The sequence below is a fragment of the Pyxicephalus adspersus genome, chromosome 6, assembly GCF_032062135.1.
Source record: "Pyxicephalus adspersus chromosome 6, UCB_Pads_2.0, whole genome shotgun sequence".
NCBI classification, from domain to species: domain Eukaryota; kingdom Metazoa; phylum Chordata; class Amphibia; order Anura; family Pyxicephalidae; genus Pyxicephalus; species Pyxicephalus adspersus.
The window spans coordinates 98,390,454-98,405,746 of NC_092863.1; the positions used below are offsets into that span (position 1 = coordinate 98,390,454).

The 15,293-nt window shown below is 39.7% G+C and overlaps 1 protein-coding gene across 1 annotated transcript; it reads left to right on the forward strand.

The window, feature by feature from the left end:
* Positions 1-3,087: 3,087 nt before the first annotated feature.
* LOC140334367 (granzyme A-like) lies at positions 3,088-15,079 on the forward strand. Its single transcript, XM_072416703.1, has 5 exons — positions 3,088-3,173; positions 4,023-4,164; positions 7,094-7,232; positions 12,385-12,651; positions 14,823-15,079. Exons 1-5 carry the CDS (start codon positions 3,122-3,124, stop codon positions 14,976-14,978), a joined length of 756 nt encoding a protein of 251 aa, XP_072272804.1. The 5' UTR covers positions 3,088-3,121; the 3' UTR covers positions 14,979-15,079.
* The last annotated feature ends 214 nt before the right edge of the window (positions 15,080-15,293 follow it).

Consider the following 15,293-nt stretch of genomic DNA (forward strand, 5'->3'; position numbering starts at 1 on the left):
ATCACACACACGGCTCCAAGACTTTTCTAGGGCTTTTCCAACTCTCTGGAATGGTGTTTCTCATGGAATCTGGTTCATTCCCACTTTCTGCAGATTTAAAAGAGCCTTCAAAACCCATCCTTACAAGCTTGGCCATCCATATTCTTCTGTCTCTGAAACCTTCACTACTTACTAACCAATCCCCCTCCCATTGTATGCTACATTTCCCACCTTTTAGATTGTAAATGTTGTTTTATTAAAGGATCTTACAATCACATATTATATACAATAATTACAATATATACAATTAACAATAATTATTAGGCATTACGTCAATGTCACCGGATAGGTAGGTCACATTCCGCTTCACCATGTTCATGCTGTTTCTCCAAAGCATCTGGAAGAAGAAGCTGTATATCCAGGTGCACGAGGAAGCTGGAACACCAGGAAAATTGCTTGCTTCTATTTTCTACCCTGTGCTGCCCTCAGGCACATGTGCAGCTTGCAAAGGCCAAAAGTGTGACGCAGCCTCCACTGTGTATTGCCGGGTACCTTGTCCTCTGCCAGGTCAAGATCATTCATCTGGAAGATATAGGCACACTCTCTTCTCCTGGTGGAAAGTCAAGCCTTCTCCAGGCTCCACCTAAGCAGCCATGGACCCTCCAGGAATATCCTTTATGCTTCTCATGTCGCCAGACTGATCACTTTGACTTTGGTAGCGCCATTCATTATTAAACATTCCCTAAATGGACCACTACATTGCTTCAGTTTTTCCAAAAGGGTTTCTTATTTGAAAAATTCATTTTCAGCTGCTTCCTTGAAAGCCTTTCGCTTGCTGCTGTGGGCTCAGTTGTACATATCTTGTACATCTGTAAGCCTTCTCACCTGCTTGTATCCAGCTCAGTCTTTCAATAACTTACTGGGTTATTTCCTCCACCATCTCCCCTGTTGTCTGGGACAGACCTGAAATGATGCTGGTGTCATCCACCTCAGAATCAGGGGGCTCAGGCTTACCCAGGAGTAGACATGATTTTCAGCCTGTAAAACGGCACAGACCAGGCTGCTCTGGAAGAGCACATACACGCCTGCACACAGCACACCACAAGAGAGCAGACCACAACCACCACAGAGATTGTAAGCTCTTCAGGGCAGGGTCCTCTCCTCCCCCTGTGTCCTTGTTTGTATCTGTCCATCACTTGCAAACCCTATTTAATGTACAGTGCTACATAATATGTTGGTGCTATATAAATACCATTTATTAAAAATTATACAAATAATATTTTTTTGTCCATGTTCTCTACAATTGAAATAATATTCAGCTGCCTGTTATTTGCCTATGTAGCAAAGTCAAACATCTGCAGAGAATGACCTTATAAATGTCTATAAGGAGACAGATAGGTATTTTGCAGCTTAGTGCAGATCACCTCAATGTGAACTTAGGTTACCTTGCTCACCTTGCTATTAGTAGTATGACACGTCCACACTTCAAATGTGAGATCTCATTTCCTGCTTAGTAGCCACACAAGAAACCATGCTTTGAGTGATAACGTTGTGCGACAGAGCCATGAACCAGGTTGGGGGTACGAGCACATATACAGTCATGTTAAAAAGAAAGTACATCCAAGGTTTTACATATCAGGACATAATTAAAAATAATCATATTGTACTTAGAAGATTCTAAAATGATTTAAAGCTCAGCTCAAGTGTAAAAGAAATTTATAAAAATTTATAAAAAAAATTAAAAAAAAAAAAAAAATGGAGGAGGTTGGCGTTAAAAACTACACCCTGTTCAACTTCCCCTATGGTCTAAAGGTGGCTGCTGTTTCACAAAAGGGAAGTACCATGGTGGGATTGGATGCATCCTGTCTTGCTTAAAAAGTATTATTACACCACTCATCTGCATCAATTAGCTACTTAAAGCAACCTGGGACTGTTTAACAGATGGATGGAGATTGACCAACTATGGTTTGCCACTGTCCATTATAACTCAATGTTATGGGTTCCACTGCTTCCATTTCATTATTTGGATGATTTGTTGCTTGGATGTTTTGTAAGGCCAAATTTTCTTTGACTGCTCCCCGATCCCCCCTCACTTTTTTTTGTTCACTCCCCAACTTCCAGACAGTTTGGTGTGCCCCTGGCAGTTTAAACTGCTATTTGGTTTCAATCACATTATTTATTTAATATCCTGCTTATTGCCTACCTTTAGTGAACTACAAGAGAAGCATGAATTACCAGCCAATTTGTTTTATAGCTACCTTCAAATTTGTCATTTTGACATATGCAAAGATTTAATCTTCTCTACTCCCATTTTATATGAAGGACCCGTATGGGAGGTCCAGCTAGATGGGGCTTGATATTTTTCAGATTTTTGATCAATCACCACCACTGTAAGCATCAAAGAGAGCTGGCTCTGGGCAGGCTATTGCATCAGGAATTTGGAATATAATTAGATGCAATGGGGCACCTAAGAGCTCTTGACTCACACTATACTGCAAGAAAGTATGTATTAGATAATAACAAATTGGTACTTTACCCCAGGAAAATTGCACACTATATACTCAGCAGTGAGTCATCTCTGCTGGCTGTCTGGAAAGGCAATTTGCTCCCTGTTTCATATTTTTTTGATCCTGCCAACATATTGTTCAGTATGAGGGGGTAGTGGATCGGTCCCTTTCCTGGTTGGTCTCTATCCCGATTTCGGCACATTTTCAGGATTTTCGGGACATATTTAAGATATTTCTAATTTGCAAGCTAAATTGGTCATGCATATCCTGACTGTAGCATGCTTTTAATTAGTTGGAAATCACCCTGCCTTGGGATTACATGGCGGAATTCTGGAGCATCAAGAGATCTGGTCTAAATGGAACCAATAATTTGCTCATCCTCCTATCCACCCTGTTTTGTCACATTATGCTCCTTTTTTTCTCTTGTTCGTTGTTTCTCCCTCTCCTTTCTAAAATGTGTTGGATGGGCTTTGTGACTCCTTTACAGATCCTGTCTCATAGCAACTTTTCGCTAGACTTTATTCAGTGACTAGTAAAAGTGAAACTGCAACCAGACCTGCACCTTTCCACAATATATAAACCTGTAGCAAAGCCCCCAGTTTATCATTTGACTGTTTAGAACAATTGAAAACAAGATGCTCAGCTGGCTCCTGACATGTCTGTTAGCTTCCCTACTGCACCCTTTAGGTAAGTTTGGTCTATGTAAGAGAAACCAATGCAGGTAAATGAAAGGTATTCTTTTCTGTAAATGTTTATTATTCAAAGTAATTTTTGCCTTTGCAACAGTGTTTTATAAATAATAGTTTTGTTTTCATGACACATAACAGTTAAAATTAGACTTATCTTGTTTTGTCATTCTAGGAAATATTTTTACATAATTAACTCAAAAAATTTAAATAACGAAAACTTTTAGGTTTCCTATAGTACTTTTACTTAAAAAATCCCAAACATATTATAACTATTAAAAAATCAAATTACCATATACCATGCAACACAAGTAATCAGGCCTGATGTATTAAAGATAACTGGAGAAGATAGACTTTAATGGGAAAACCCTAAGTCTTTGAGCTCTAATGAAACTTTTTAAGTAAAAGGCTAACTCAATAACATTATTATTATTATAACAATTTTTATTTCTATAGCTATTCTGGCTTAAAATAATATTTTATTTATTAAAATTTTATTAATTTAATTCTGTAAACGTAATAAATCAGTAAAAAATATGTAAAACAAACCTGTACATTCTATTAATATACAAGTGCCTCGATCTCACATGCCACTTCCTGAGTCTCTGTTTTAGTCATTGTGGCTGCCCATTACATCAAACAACCAGAAGGATAATTTGGCAAGTTGTAGGGTAGAGCTAAGCTGTGTTTTTACAGGAAATGTTGAGATCTGAAGATACGTTCACATGCCAATACATATCTGAATCTACTCATTGTCTGTCATGGAATTATAAGTATTGCTTCAAATTGACCGGGTTTATGTGAAATGTTTTTGACTGCTTTTTTTTCATATGTTGTCAATACTGCACAGGTGAGGGCACTAAAATCATTGGAGGTCGGGAAGCTAAACGTCACTCCAGACCATACATTGCTCTACTGAATACAGATGATTATATATGTGGTGGAACATTAATAAAAAGTGATTGGGTACTAACTGCAGCTCACTGCTCTTGGTAAGTAAATATCATTGTGATATTGTGAATCTGAAAGAAACATTTCTGTTTCCTTTATGTTATCCCCTTTCTTGAGAGCTATAACTTTACTATGTCTCTATTAGCCTAAATAATCACGCAAATTTTAAAAAACTAGATATTAGCATATAATAAATGTAATAATTAACACATAAATATATAAATATTTATTTGAAGCTAAAGAATGGTTACAAAGACAAAGTAAAGTGATATGTAATGCAGGTCCATCTTTTATATCCTGTAACCTGGCTAGTCTCCAAAAAAAGAGAGTATACAAGTGTAAGAGAGTAAGGCTAGGTACACACATGCAATGGTTCTCGTCCCATAATCAGTTCAGGGCTGATATCGGATAATAATCTTGCATTTGTACAGGGCTCGTTGTCCATCGTCTTAACAACGATGGATGACAAACAATCATAATGGAACTGAATAGGGAGAGAGCACAGCAGTGTGCTGCTTCGTCGTTCTCCCCCTTCCCTCTCCATTGAACAGAACCGTGCTGTATGTACAATGCTCGTTCATGCATTGTGCAGTCATTAGTCATTTATTATTTATTGCATGTGTGTACATAGCCTAAGTGAGTGAGGGTGTAATAGCCTGAGCATGTAAGAGAGTAAGTGTGCAAGAGAGCGAGGGGCTAAGAGAGAGCTTTGGCTGTGATGACCCTTTTATTATAGCCAGGACCCCATATCACATTCATCCACACCCATGTGTCCACTGTCAGGGCCAAGTCCTCTTTGCTCCAGTGTTCCCCTGTGTCTCCAGTGACCCCTGTGCCTTTTGTCACTTCCTGTGTCCACAGTGTTAATTTTCTGCATTTCTGGCTCTTGGACACCTGGCTTTGTTCCTGACTGCTATTGTTTGCTTTCCTGCCTCAACCCCAGCCTTCTTCAGACTATTCTCCTTCTTTCTGGCTTGGTACCTTGCATTTTCCTACCCACCCTGCTATGCCTAAGGACCACAACCTAGCAGCAGCCTGCAGTGCAACATCCTCACCACTACAGCCTCTGGAGAAGACCAGGCTGCTGCTGAGGTTCTGCACCTTGGCCCCTCTCAGGGTTGACACCACTATTGTGCCAGCTATAGTGCCCTCTAGTGGCCTTGCAACTCCACACCTGACCTAGAGATGTTTTAAATGTGGGGAGTGAAGCAGAGTGCAGAACCAAAGGTAACACCATGACAAGATGTTTGAGAAGTGGGACAAATACCCATGTTATCAACATAGAGATGTCATGGGGAGATGTTTATAGGTGAGAGGGGTAGGGATGAGCGAGCAAGGTTTTCTCGCTGTGAATTCGACCTTTCTCGCTTACCGAAATTGTAAGCGAGAATGACTGGTGTAAATTCGCTGATCGAGCTCCAATAAAAAAAAAAAAAAAGATTACTTACCTCTAGTGCCCCAGGGATCGCAAATGGGAGGATTCCTAGTGAAAACCCTTCTGATGGTTTGGAGAAATCAGTTCGCCAAAATGTCTCAGAACCATCGAAAGGTCAAGGAAACTTTTGCGAGAATCCTGTAGGCCTTCTCACTTATGCCTAGAGAGGGGTATGATGATGAGCTCTGTTTTATAAAGGTTGGGTTTTATCCAGGACAGAAGGAGACAAGTCAGGGGTGGACAGGTAAGTTTGTATAAAAACAAAAAAGTTACTTACTCCACATGACTAGTGTTCCCAATCACGTGTAGCCAGTCCAGTGATGACATCAAGACATTCCAAGTCTAGGTTTTCCCACACAGTTAGAGCTGTCAGTGGTTCAGCCTATGGCTTCAGAGCAGCTTATGCTAACACATCCAGATAATCCTATATAGCAGCAAATCAATATTGGTTCTCATAATGCTTGGAACAGTCAAACAGATGCTCCATTGTACACCAACAACCAAAAGGTTCCAAGAAAGGAACACAGCGGACCCAAGGCAGCAGCAATCATCTCAAAATCCACATAAAAAAGGACACAATCTGTTGCCTCACAAAGTGGCTCCACACTGACACGTTTCGCTTTATGAAGCATCTTCATAGGTGGAGGGACTGTCAACACTGGACACATTTATATATACCTTTCATTATTAAAACCTAATGATCCAGAATAATTTAAATAACATTAATATACCAACTCAAATATTGTAAAAAATTATATAATATTCACTTAAAACAAACACAGCACAAATACATATTAAACCGCATTAAAAATTTAGGACAGGTCTTTTTTATACATAAAGGCTGAATCAGTCAAAGGGCTGGCCCCCGGGCAACACGAATAGGGAGGAAAGTGCGAGAAAAAGAAATAAAGAAGAATATAGGAAGCAAACCAACAGAGTTCAGTATCTGAAAAAAAAGGAGGGTGTCAAATGCAGAGAAAGCAGTTAGATAAAACATGGACATGTATTTCTACCAAGAGTAGGCATACAACAGCCATATCATCAGAGTGCTCATTTTGGCATTGGTGTCACATATCCCAATACCATTTTCCAGCTTTTCGTTTTCTTGTTTGACAATAGTTCTCTTTTTAGCTCTACAAACATCCATATTTGATAGTTTCACATCCCAAGGACCTAAATGAGATTTGCTAACTTTGAGCAAGATTTGCAAAACCAATCAAGCACACCAGACAAATTTCCCTAAACACTGTGATTTTTATGGCATATTTTTAAAACAGACCCTTCATGTTCTGCAGTCACAACCTTCTCCAAATATGATGCTGTGCTGTCACCCTGTTACATGTGGCTCAAGTTAGGACTATACGTGTCACACATTGAACAGCAATGGTCTATCTATTGGGAAGCTGGCACTGGAAAGAGTTTAGGCAGATGAGAAGTGACTGAGTTAGGCAGTGTAGAAATGGTAAGAGTAATCCTAAATTAACTTAGATTTATTGAACACAAAACATGTATGTTTTACTTTGTTTATATTTAAGCAATTCTTCAACTAAAATCAAGCTGGGAATCCACTCATTGACAGCAGAAGATGAATATGTACAGACGTTCAAGGCTAAAAAGTGCATTAAACATAAATTTAATAAAGCCACGTTTGATAATGACCTCCAGATTGTACAGGTAAGAACATCAAGTAAATAGTAAAAAAAAAATAAAAAAATTTAAAGTTTAAAAAGTATTTAAAGGTATATATTAAAAGGTGTGTGTATACAGCCGGAACAGGTACATTATTTTATTAAATGCAATTAGGACAGATGTTTGTCTCAACATATTATTAGGGAGCGTAGTGTCAGTTACTGTTTAAAATCCGCACTGTGAGTTAACTACAAACAAAACAAAAAAAATTGCCTTATGGAGCCTAGACATTCATTAATTTCTGGAGCAAGCTGTGCTTTGATATGCAAAAAGAAACAACTGCAGAGTTTCTCTTGGTCATTAAAGAGTTACAAGATGTGGCAGAACAGCAAAAGACTTGTCCTGCAAGTCACACAAACTGCCCCTCCCCCTCATCAAGCCCCTGTTCTGCACAGCAGGGAAGCCCCGTTCCTATATTTGAGTCGCTTGTAAGTTGGATGTCCTTAGCTTGGGAACTACCTGTATATATAGGTATATACAGGTAGCTTATTTATATATATATATATATATATATATCTAAGAGTAATGGACACCTTTCTTTATCCCCATCCTCATAACACTAGGCAGTGTGTTCTGTAGTTCTGGAGTTGTTTGTATGTTGGATGTCCTTAGCTCAGGAACTACCTGTATATATATTTAAGAGCAATAGACACCTTTCTTTATCCTCATCCCCATAACACTAGGCAGGGTGCTCTGTAGTCCACAGAGGAGAACTGGGAAGGGCTGGTAGTGATTGAAGCCAGTATTAGTGAGTAAGAAAAGTCAGGCTTGGAGTAGAACGAATTTGGAAGGACATAGGCAGAAGGGCAGCATGACTAGGTGAAAGGGGGAAGCATAGTTCAAAGGGTTAAGGAGGAGTCAAGGTTAGTATTAGGCAGTTTGAAAAAAAAGAGGGTTAATACACCATAGCACTCACACCTAGAGGCCTCAATAGGGGCTCCACATCCCAGAGGGAGCTCTGAGAGGGAGCAACTGGTCCTAACTGCCCGGTGTTCTCCATGGTGGTTTGGAGGTCTGGGAGGAATGTCCAACCTAGGCCTTTTGTGTCAGGGGTCGAGAGAAGCTCTGTAACGGGTGGCGGCCTGTCACTCCTGGCTGGGATTCAGAAGAATCTTGAGCAGAGGGAGCCCAGTTTCCAGGGGCCACGATGGTGCCCATCAGCTTATTGTCTGCGGCTGAGTCTTATGAGATTGGGAGTAGGAACTGGCAGTGATGCTGCGGGAGACTTCAAGGACAGGAGCAAGTGCAGTTTCAAGGATGACTAAATTGGCAGCTTCAGGGTCCGGTGGTCCTGGCAGAGGGGGAAAGTCAGTGTGTTCTGCTTTGGACTTGATTGTGTTGGGGGACCAGAATGGGGACAATGAGGGGTGTAGTGGTGTGGCTGCAGTGGGGTCTAGAAGGGGAGAAGATTTTTTGGGGTAAAGAGGGGGGGTGGTGCCTGTGCAGGATGGGGGGAGATGCAAGGTGGGTTAAGACTTGTGAGACTTGCTACATGGGTAATTGATGGGCTTTCTCCCAGGAGAGATGAGGATACCCCATCCAGTGGCAGAATGGGCATCACAGACTGGTTAGTACTCTAGAGGCATATCCCTAAGAAGGCATCCTTATCCAATGGTTCGAGGGGAGGCAGGGAGGTTAGAGGGTTGGCCAGCTGAGAGTAATTAACAGTGACAGTGTCAGGTGAGCCAGGGGAAGGGGCTAACCCCCACTCATTCTGCCCAACTTGATCTTTTTCTGGGTTCCACAATTTCTGGACACCATCAGATGTCTCTATCAGAAGATAGAGGCAATTCTGGGGCATCGATTGGCACTGCTTCAGTTGACCAGGTGGGTGTGGGTGAAACAGCAAAATGTGGGGCTTATGTATGTTTTTAGGGCCCCGTTGGGGCGCATCTTAGGAAGGAGGTTAGGAAGCAGATATGGCAGGGAGAATTTGTGGAATTTTTCTTAATTTCTTTGGAGCTCTTCCACCAGGTTTAATTGGGGCAGGTTAAAAAGTAGGGGAGGGGAGCAGGGAGCTGTTCGCCCCATTCCTTGTACCTTTTTTATAATTGGTTGCATGGGGTAAGATGCCTATGGACTGAAGAAGGATTGAATAGAAATTTAGGATATGGAAGTGGCCAGAGTGTTGGAGACTGGGGTTAGAAATGGTTTCTGTATTTCTTAACTCAGATTCCGATGGTTTCCAGGAATCATTGTTCTGCGTTGTCGAACCCTTCCATGGTCTGAGGTAAGTTGCAGAAAGAGATCATCTTGGGAAGAATAGATAAGGTAAGGCCCCTCCCCTGGCTTATCTGGGGGTGTTACTAATTAGTTTGGTTTTGAAGAAGGAGCCAAACAAGTTTCCCTTCATTCACTTTAACCTGGGTGTTCAGTAAAGGCATCGATTGATCTGGAGTTGTATACGGTTTTCTACACTTTTCTTTTGTGCAGTCAAGTGAGCTTTGTAAATACTGGTAAGATCCCTATTGGCGAAGGTGAACATTGAGTCGGCCCATACTTGTTGCAAGTCTATCCAGACAGTATGCTGCTCACTGGTTGCTCCATTTTTGTTCACTTTTTATGTTTTTTAGCACGTTTGGTAAACTGTTTTTGTGTAATCTGGCAATTGTGGCAGCTGCATTCAGTCATGGATAAGCCTAACTTTGCATGCTGTATTATATCCAAGGTCCAAATATTCTCCAGATGTTTGTCAGCAGCAACAGCAGAGGTTTGATCTCTGGTGCAGTATGTCCACCTGAACAGGGAGCTGCAGGAGAACTTTTTTGGAGCAATTCAATGTATGGTTAGTGTGATTAAAGGAGACAATGACTAGTGTGGAGCTGTTCAAAGACATGGCGGCATCTGCAGGTTTCGGAGACTGCAGGCTCCCAACCGTGCTGGTAAGGAGATATTCTCAGTGTGGTCCGCATGCCTGCCAGCCTATGAAATGCACCTGCAGAACATTCTGGTCCTCTGAGGTAAATGGCCAGCTGACAGAGAGTCATATGACTTGGAGAGGGAAGTTAACAGAGACTTGGATCCAATCCTGATGATGCTTGCGCTGTCATCATGATTTCCTATTTCTCAGCCAATCACAGAGCACTAGAGAAGAATGGGCACAAGTCTCCCCATTCATGTCTAGTGCTGAATGGCTGAGAAATGTAAAACCGCAGCCAATCACAGAGCACTAGTGGTGAATTGAGAGGCTTGTCCTCATATAACCCCTAGTGCCCTGCAATCCCTCACTGTCAGGAGGATTCCCAGGGCTGTGTTTATTACAACCCTGGAAATCCAGCGTTTTAATTTTTTAGGACGCTGACGAACGAGGATTGTCGTTGGAAATGAACGACCGCCACGGTGGATCTGGTTGGCCGACGATCTTTCACTATCTATTGTGTGTACGGTCGTTCAGTGATCGTGCATGTTTCTACGGTACACTTTCTCCTTTACATGTCCCTCCCTGCATCATTCAAACAATTGCATCTAGCGTGTGGACACTTTTGGTGGATTATAGTTGAACGATCATATTGTTACAGCATGTACAGAATTGTGCACAATATGATTGTTCCAGTATAGGCGTGCATAATCCTTGATCGGTCGTAATCGTTCGTTTTCTAAGTGTGTACCTAGCTTTAGCCTAATATTGATGTGACAGGTGCCCAATATTCATGTGAAGTACAGGGGTATGTAATAGTGTTATGTATCTTTTTATTATGTATCTTTTTATGTATCCTTTTAAAATGTATCTTTTTACATCTGTTTGGAGGCTGTAGAAGCTCTACACAGACCTGAAAAAGTCTGACGAGTCTGACGAATCGAATAGTGAGCTATTCGACCAACACTAGGTGTAGATATGACAATCTAAGATAGACCAGTAGGGCGAAGGATTTGGTTTTGAAATTTTAGTGATTTGGGGATCACTGGCTTGCCCGGTGATGGCAAGTATTTGCAAGTGTGCCCCATTGTGGAAGGTCTGTTCTTGGTACATTTGGGTGGTTCGCCGCTCTCACAGTATCAATTCTTGGCTGTTTTCAGGAGGTGCTTGGCAAGGGTGGGTTTGAATGCATGAGAGCATTTCTCACATTCTTTTCGCATTGAATTGGCCAGATGGGGTTTGGGCTGTACGGTGAAATCAGATATATGTGAGACCCCATTTGATGTGAAGGGAGGAAAGGTGTTGCCAGAGGAGAGGGCAGAACAAGGTTATGAAGGATGGTTATGTACTTTCTAGTCCTTCCTCTTCTCTTCTGCTATATATTTTCTTTTTTAGGTTTGTCTATTGGGGAGCTAGAAAAGCAGGCTTGAGGCCTCATGGCTGACAACTGGGGGTCTCAGTTATTTTCTTCTCAATTGTTTATTTAGGACAGATAGCTCAAGGAGCTTGACCCAGACCAGTAAGTGCAACAGTCTCAAATCTCCTGAAATTAAAATAGACTCCCCAAGAAAAAAAGTGTCTGCCTTTAAGGACAGTAGTCCACAACAATAAGTGATCTTTACTTCACAAAACCCTCGGCTGTGGGGCAGTGGTCCTCCTTGCAAAAAATGGACCTCTTGCATCCCTGACAAACCACCAACTGCACCTGGGGTAAACACATGGGGTCAGATGAGCTAACAATGAACTGTCTGCTTTTGATTCACAGGTTCCTGAAGTAAATTGCCCTTTTTACAAGTCATCCATCATTGGCTCAGGTGGCTCAGTCAGAACAATATTTTTGTATTTGTATACATTGAAGGTACATGTAAGGCCCAATCAATCTCAGCCAATGAAAAGCAACATGAGAGGCATATTAAATGTTGATTGACACATTTTCTATTTAAATCCAATGTGAAAAATTGGATTAAATAAAAATAGTTCCTTCATAAATAAACCCCGTAAAAGTTCCTGAAATGTTGGCAAAATTTTTCACAATATAGCTGGTTAGCCATAAATAATACTAATAATAATAATAATACTAATATACTAACTAATATAACTAATATACTATATAATACTACTACTAGTATTAGTTATACTAATAGTATATCTAATATACTATATAAACATAATATACTAATAATAATAAATTGTTGGCTTCTAGTATCCATAGTCCTGTTAGATGAGATTTCGAGGATTAGTTGAATAAAAAATTATTGTGGCTTTTTAAACCTTTTTTAGCTCTCTGGCAAAGCACAACAAACCAAAGCTGTGAAGATTCTGTCATTACCAAATATATTCAGTGATGTAAAAGAGGGGACTGTGTGTGACACAGCAGGATGGGGTGCAATCACAAGTAATGGTCTAACATTTCCAAACAAACTGATGGAAGTAAAACTCCCAGCAATAAGCAGAAAAAGTTGTGCTGAAAAGTGGAAACCTGACGTAAAGATCACAGAAAACATGATGTGTACCTTTGATGCAACTGGGGAGAAAGACATATGTGGAGTAAGTATGAAATAGATATTGTCATTTAAGATAAATTCTCTGATCAAGCAATTTTAACATGGTAATACATAAGGTTAAGAAATAAGGTTAACAAAAACACATTGAGCTCAACCCATTTATATTTTAAAGTTGATCTCTAGACCACTTAGCGTTCTAATTCTGTCAATTTTTTATGCAAAAAGTGATCCTATTTTTTTTTGCATAGACATTTTCATTTATATCGTGGGCTTGTAATTCTTAGGACTAACTCCCGGGTATGATAATTATATTTATTTATTATATTATAATCATAAATTAAAATATAATAGATAGTTATAAATAATAATTTTAAAAAATAATGAAATAATAGACAACAAAACAATGTAATCTTAAAATAAAATATAAAATTTAAAATGTACTTTTATTTTTATTTCATGTTGTGTGGTGTTTTTGTACTGTAAAAACCATTTAAAAGCAGATTACATTGTAATCTGCTTGTAAATTTCCCTCCCAGACACCCCCATACATCACCAATCACATCACCCGGAAGATGACTTATCCTCCCGGGTGATGCGAGTGGGGATGTCCCGCCCGCCTCACACAGATGCTGGAGCTGCTGCTCTGCATCTCCAGAGAGATGCAAAACACAATGCAGGACTTTGCATTGTGCTTCACATCTCTTTGCAAATGCAAGCAGTAATAGCAAATTCCGGGGGTGACCACGGACCAAGAGTCCTGCATTGTGCTTGGCATCTGACTGCTGATGCGAGCAGCAGCATGGCCGGGAATCGGGTGGTATTTAAAAGCCAGTACCTGCTTTTAAATTTCCTGCCTGGCCACGCCCCATGACGGACCAGCGCCTCGGCATCACATCGGGACCATCAGATCACCACTGGAGTGCAGGGCAAAGGTAAGGGGGGCTTCTAAAGTTACCCCAGTGAGACTCAGGATTACCACTTTTTGCATGTAAAAGTCACCCCGAGTCATACCCCGAGTACCATGTCCTTTATAGACATGGATGCAGTGACAGAGAACGAAGTCTTCTGAGACCAACCCCATGTTCTTAATGCACTTTCACCAGCAAGCATTTTAGAATTTTTTTTTTGGCCTTTTGCTTTTTATGGTCTGAGCTGGCCAGTATAACATACAAAAACCCACTGTAATTGTAATAAATAACAGAAGAAGAATGGAAAGTGCTTTGATTGTGGGCTTTAAGAGGAGATTTCCAAGGAACATGAGAGGAAAATGATCAAGCTGGAAATATCGATCCTTCATGTATTGTGTGATTCAATATAGCCTGGAGATCAACGTTAATAGAAACATTTTTTTAAAATCCATAATGAATTTGACAAATTAGCTTTACATTTAGGGAAAGTCCTCCTGAGCTAATTACTAAAACTTTTGGACTTTTGTTCCCTAGAATAGTCATTTCACTGACAAATTCCATCAATATATTCGTATACTTATAGTGCCAGATACAATTAGTAACTAGAGAAAAATAACTTTAACCTAACAGTTGAAGCTTCAAATATGTGGATTTGACTACCACAAGAATTAGTTTTAACCAACTCTGTGTACTGTATATACTTTAAAGGGGTGTGTTGTTTCCTCCTCTAGCTAACTTTTGATATATGATTTATTATAATATAGTTCAGGTTTTTAGTATGGGCTAACTCACACAATGATGTGATACTGGAGATTTGTGGATGAGTATCTTCACCCTTATCGCTATTCCAGGCTATTTTAAAGAAGTTTTTGTTTTTAACATGCAACAAAAGGTGTCACCAATTTTGCAGTGTTTTTCATAATGTGACATTACTTTCAACATAGGCTTAGCAAAAAAAAAAAAAATATCATATAATCATAATTAGGGGTAAAAATTACCAAGCAGTACAAAACACATTTAGACATTTAGGTAATGTACATACAGTGGGTTAATAAATTGTTTTCCCCCTTTTCAGAATTTGGGAGCTACATAAAAAAATGACAGACTAGTCCATTCACTACAAATGCTAGTATATACATGCACAGCTCGTTAAGTAAATGGCAACATGTATTTTATAAGCACTGGATAATCGGTGTCTGGACACCAGGTATTTCCCAGATAAACCTAAGATCAGATGAAAGAAACAGTGGAACTCAGTTAACAGGTATTTAACAGTATTAATTTTATATTATTTTTATATCTTTAGGGTGATTCTGGAGGACCTTTATTATGCAACAACAAATTGCGAGGAATTGTTTCTTTTGGTGCAGAGAAATGTGGGGACTGTGAACTGTCAAGTGTTTACACGTTCCTTACCAAAGCCTATGTCAACTGGATTAAAGAAAAGATAATAAAAAAATGATAATACAAAAAAAAAAAAAACAATTCTACCTATTAGTCATTATTGCTTTTGTATCTGCTAGCAATATAAGGTGTATGCAAATGTTAAATAAAACAGATCTTGGGCTGATTAGTAAAAGAAAGCTATGTTCTTGCCAAATGTAAATTTTATTTTGTTTTTTTTCTTTTTTTTTTCAATTTCGTTATTATTTTTTAATTTTAATCATGCAAAAACATAAAACAAGCCAATATAATATGTATCATAAATCATTCATATTCCAACAGATTATATCCTAACAGTATACCTGCTATACAAGGTTAGCTCAGGGGTTAGCGC

Coding starts and splice junctions, on each gene's coding strand:
- LOC140334367 (XM_072416703.1), top strand. CDS start 3,122: ATGCTCAGCTGGCTCCTGACATGTCTGTTAGCTTCCCTACTGCACCCT. Junction 3,174..4,022: donor TTCCCTACTGCACCCTTTAG/GTAAGTTTGGTC, acceptor AATACTGCACAG/GTGAGGGCACTAAAATCATT. Junction 12,652..14,822: donor GGGAGAAAGACATATGTGGA/GTAAGTATGAAA, acceptor TTATATCTTTAG/GGTGATTCTGGAGGACCTTT.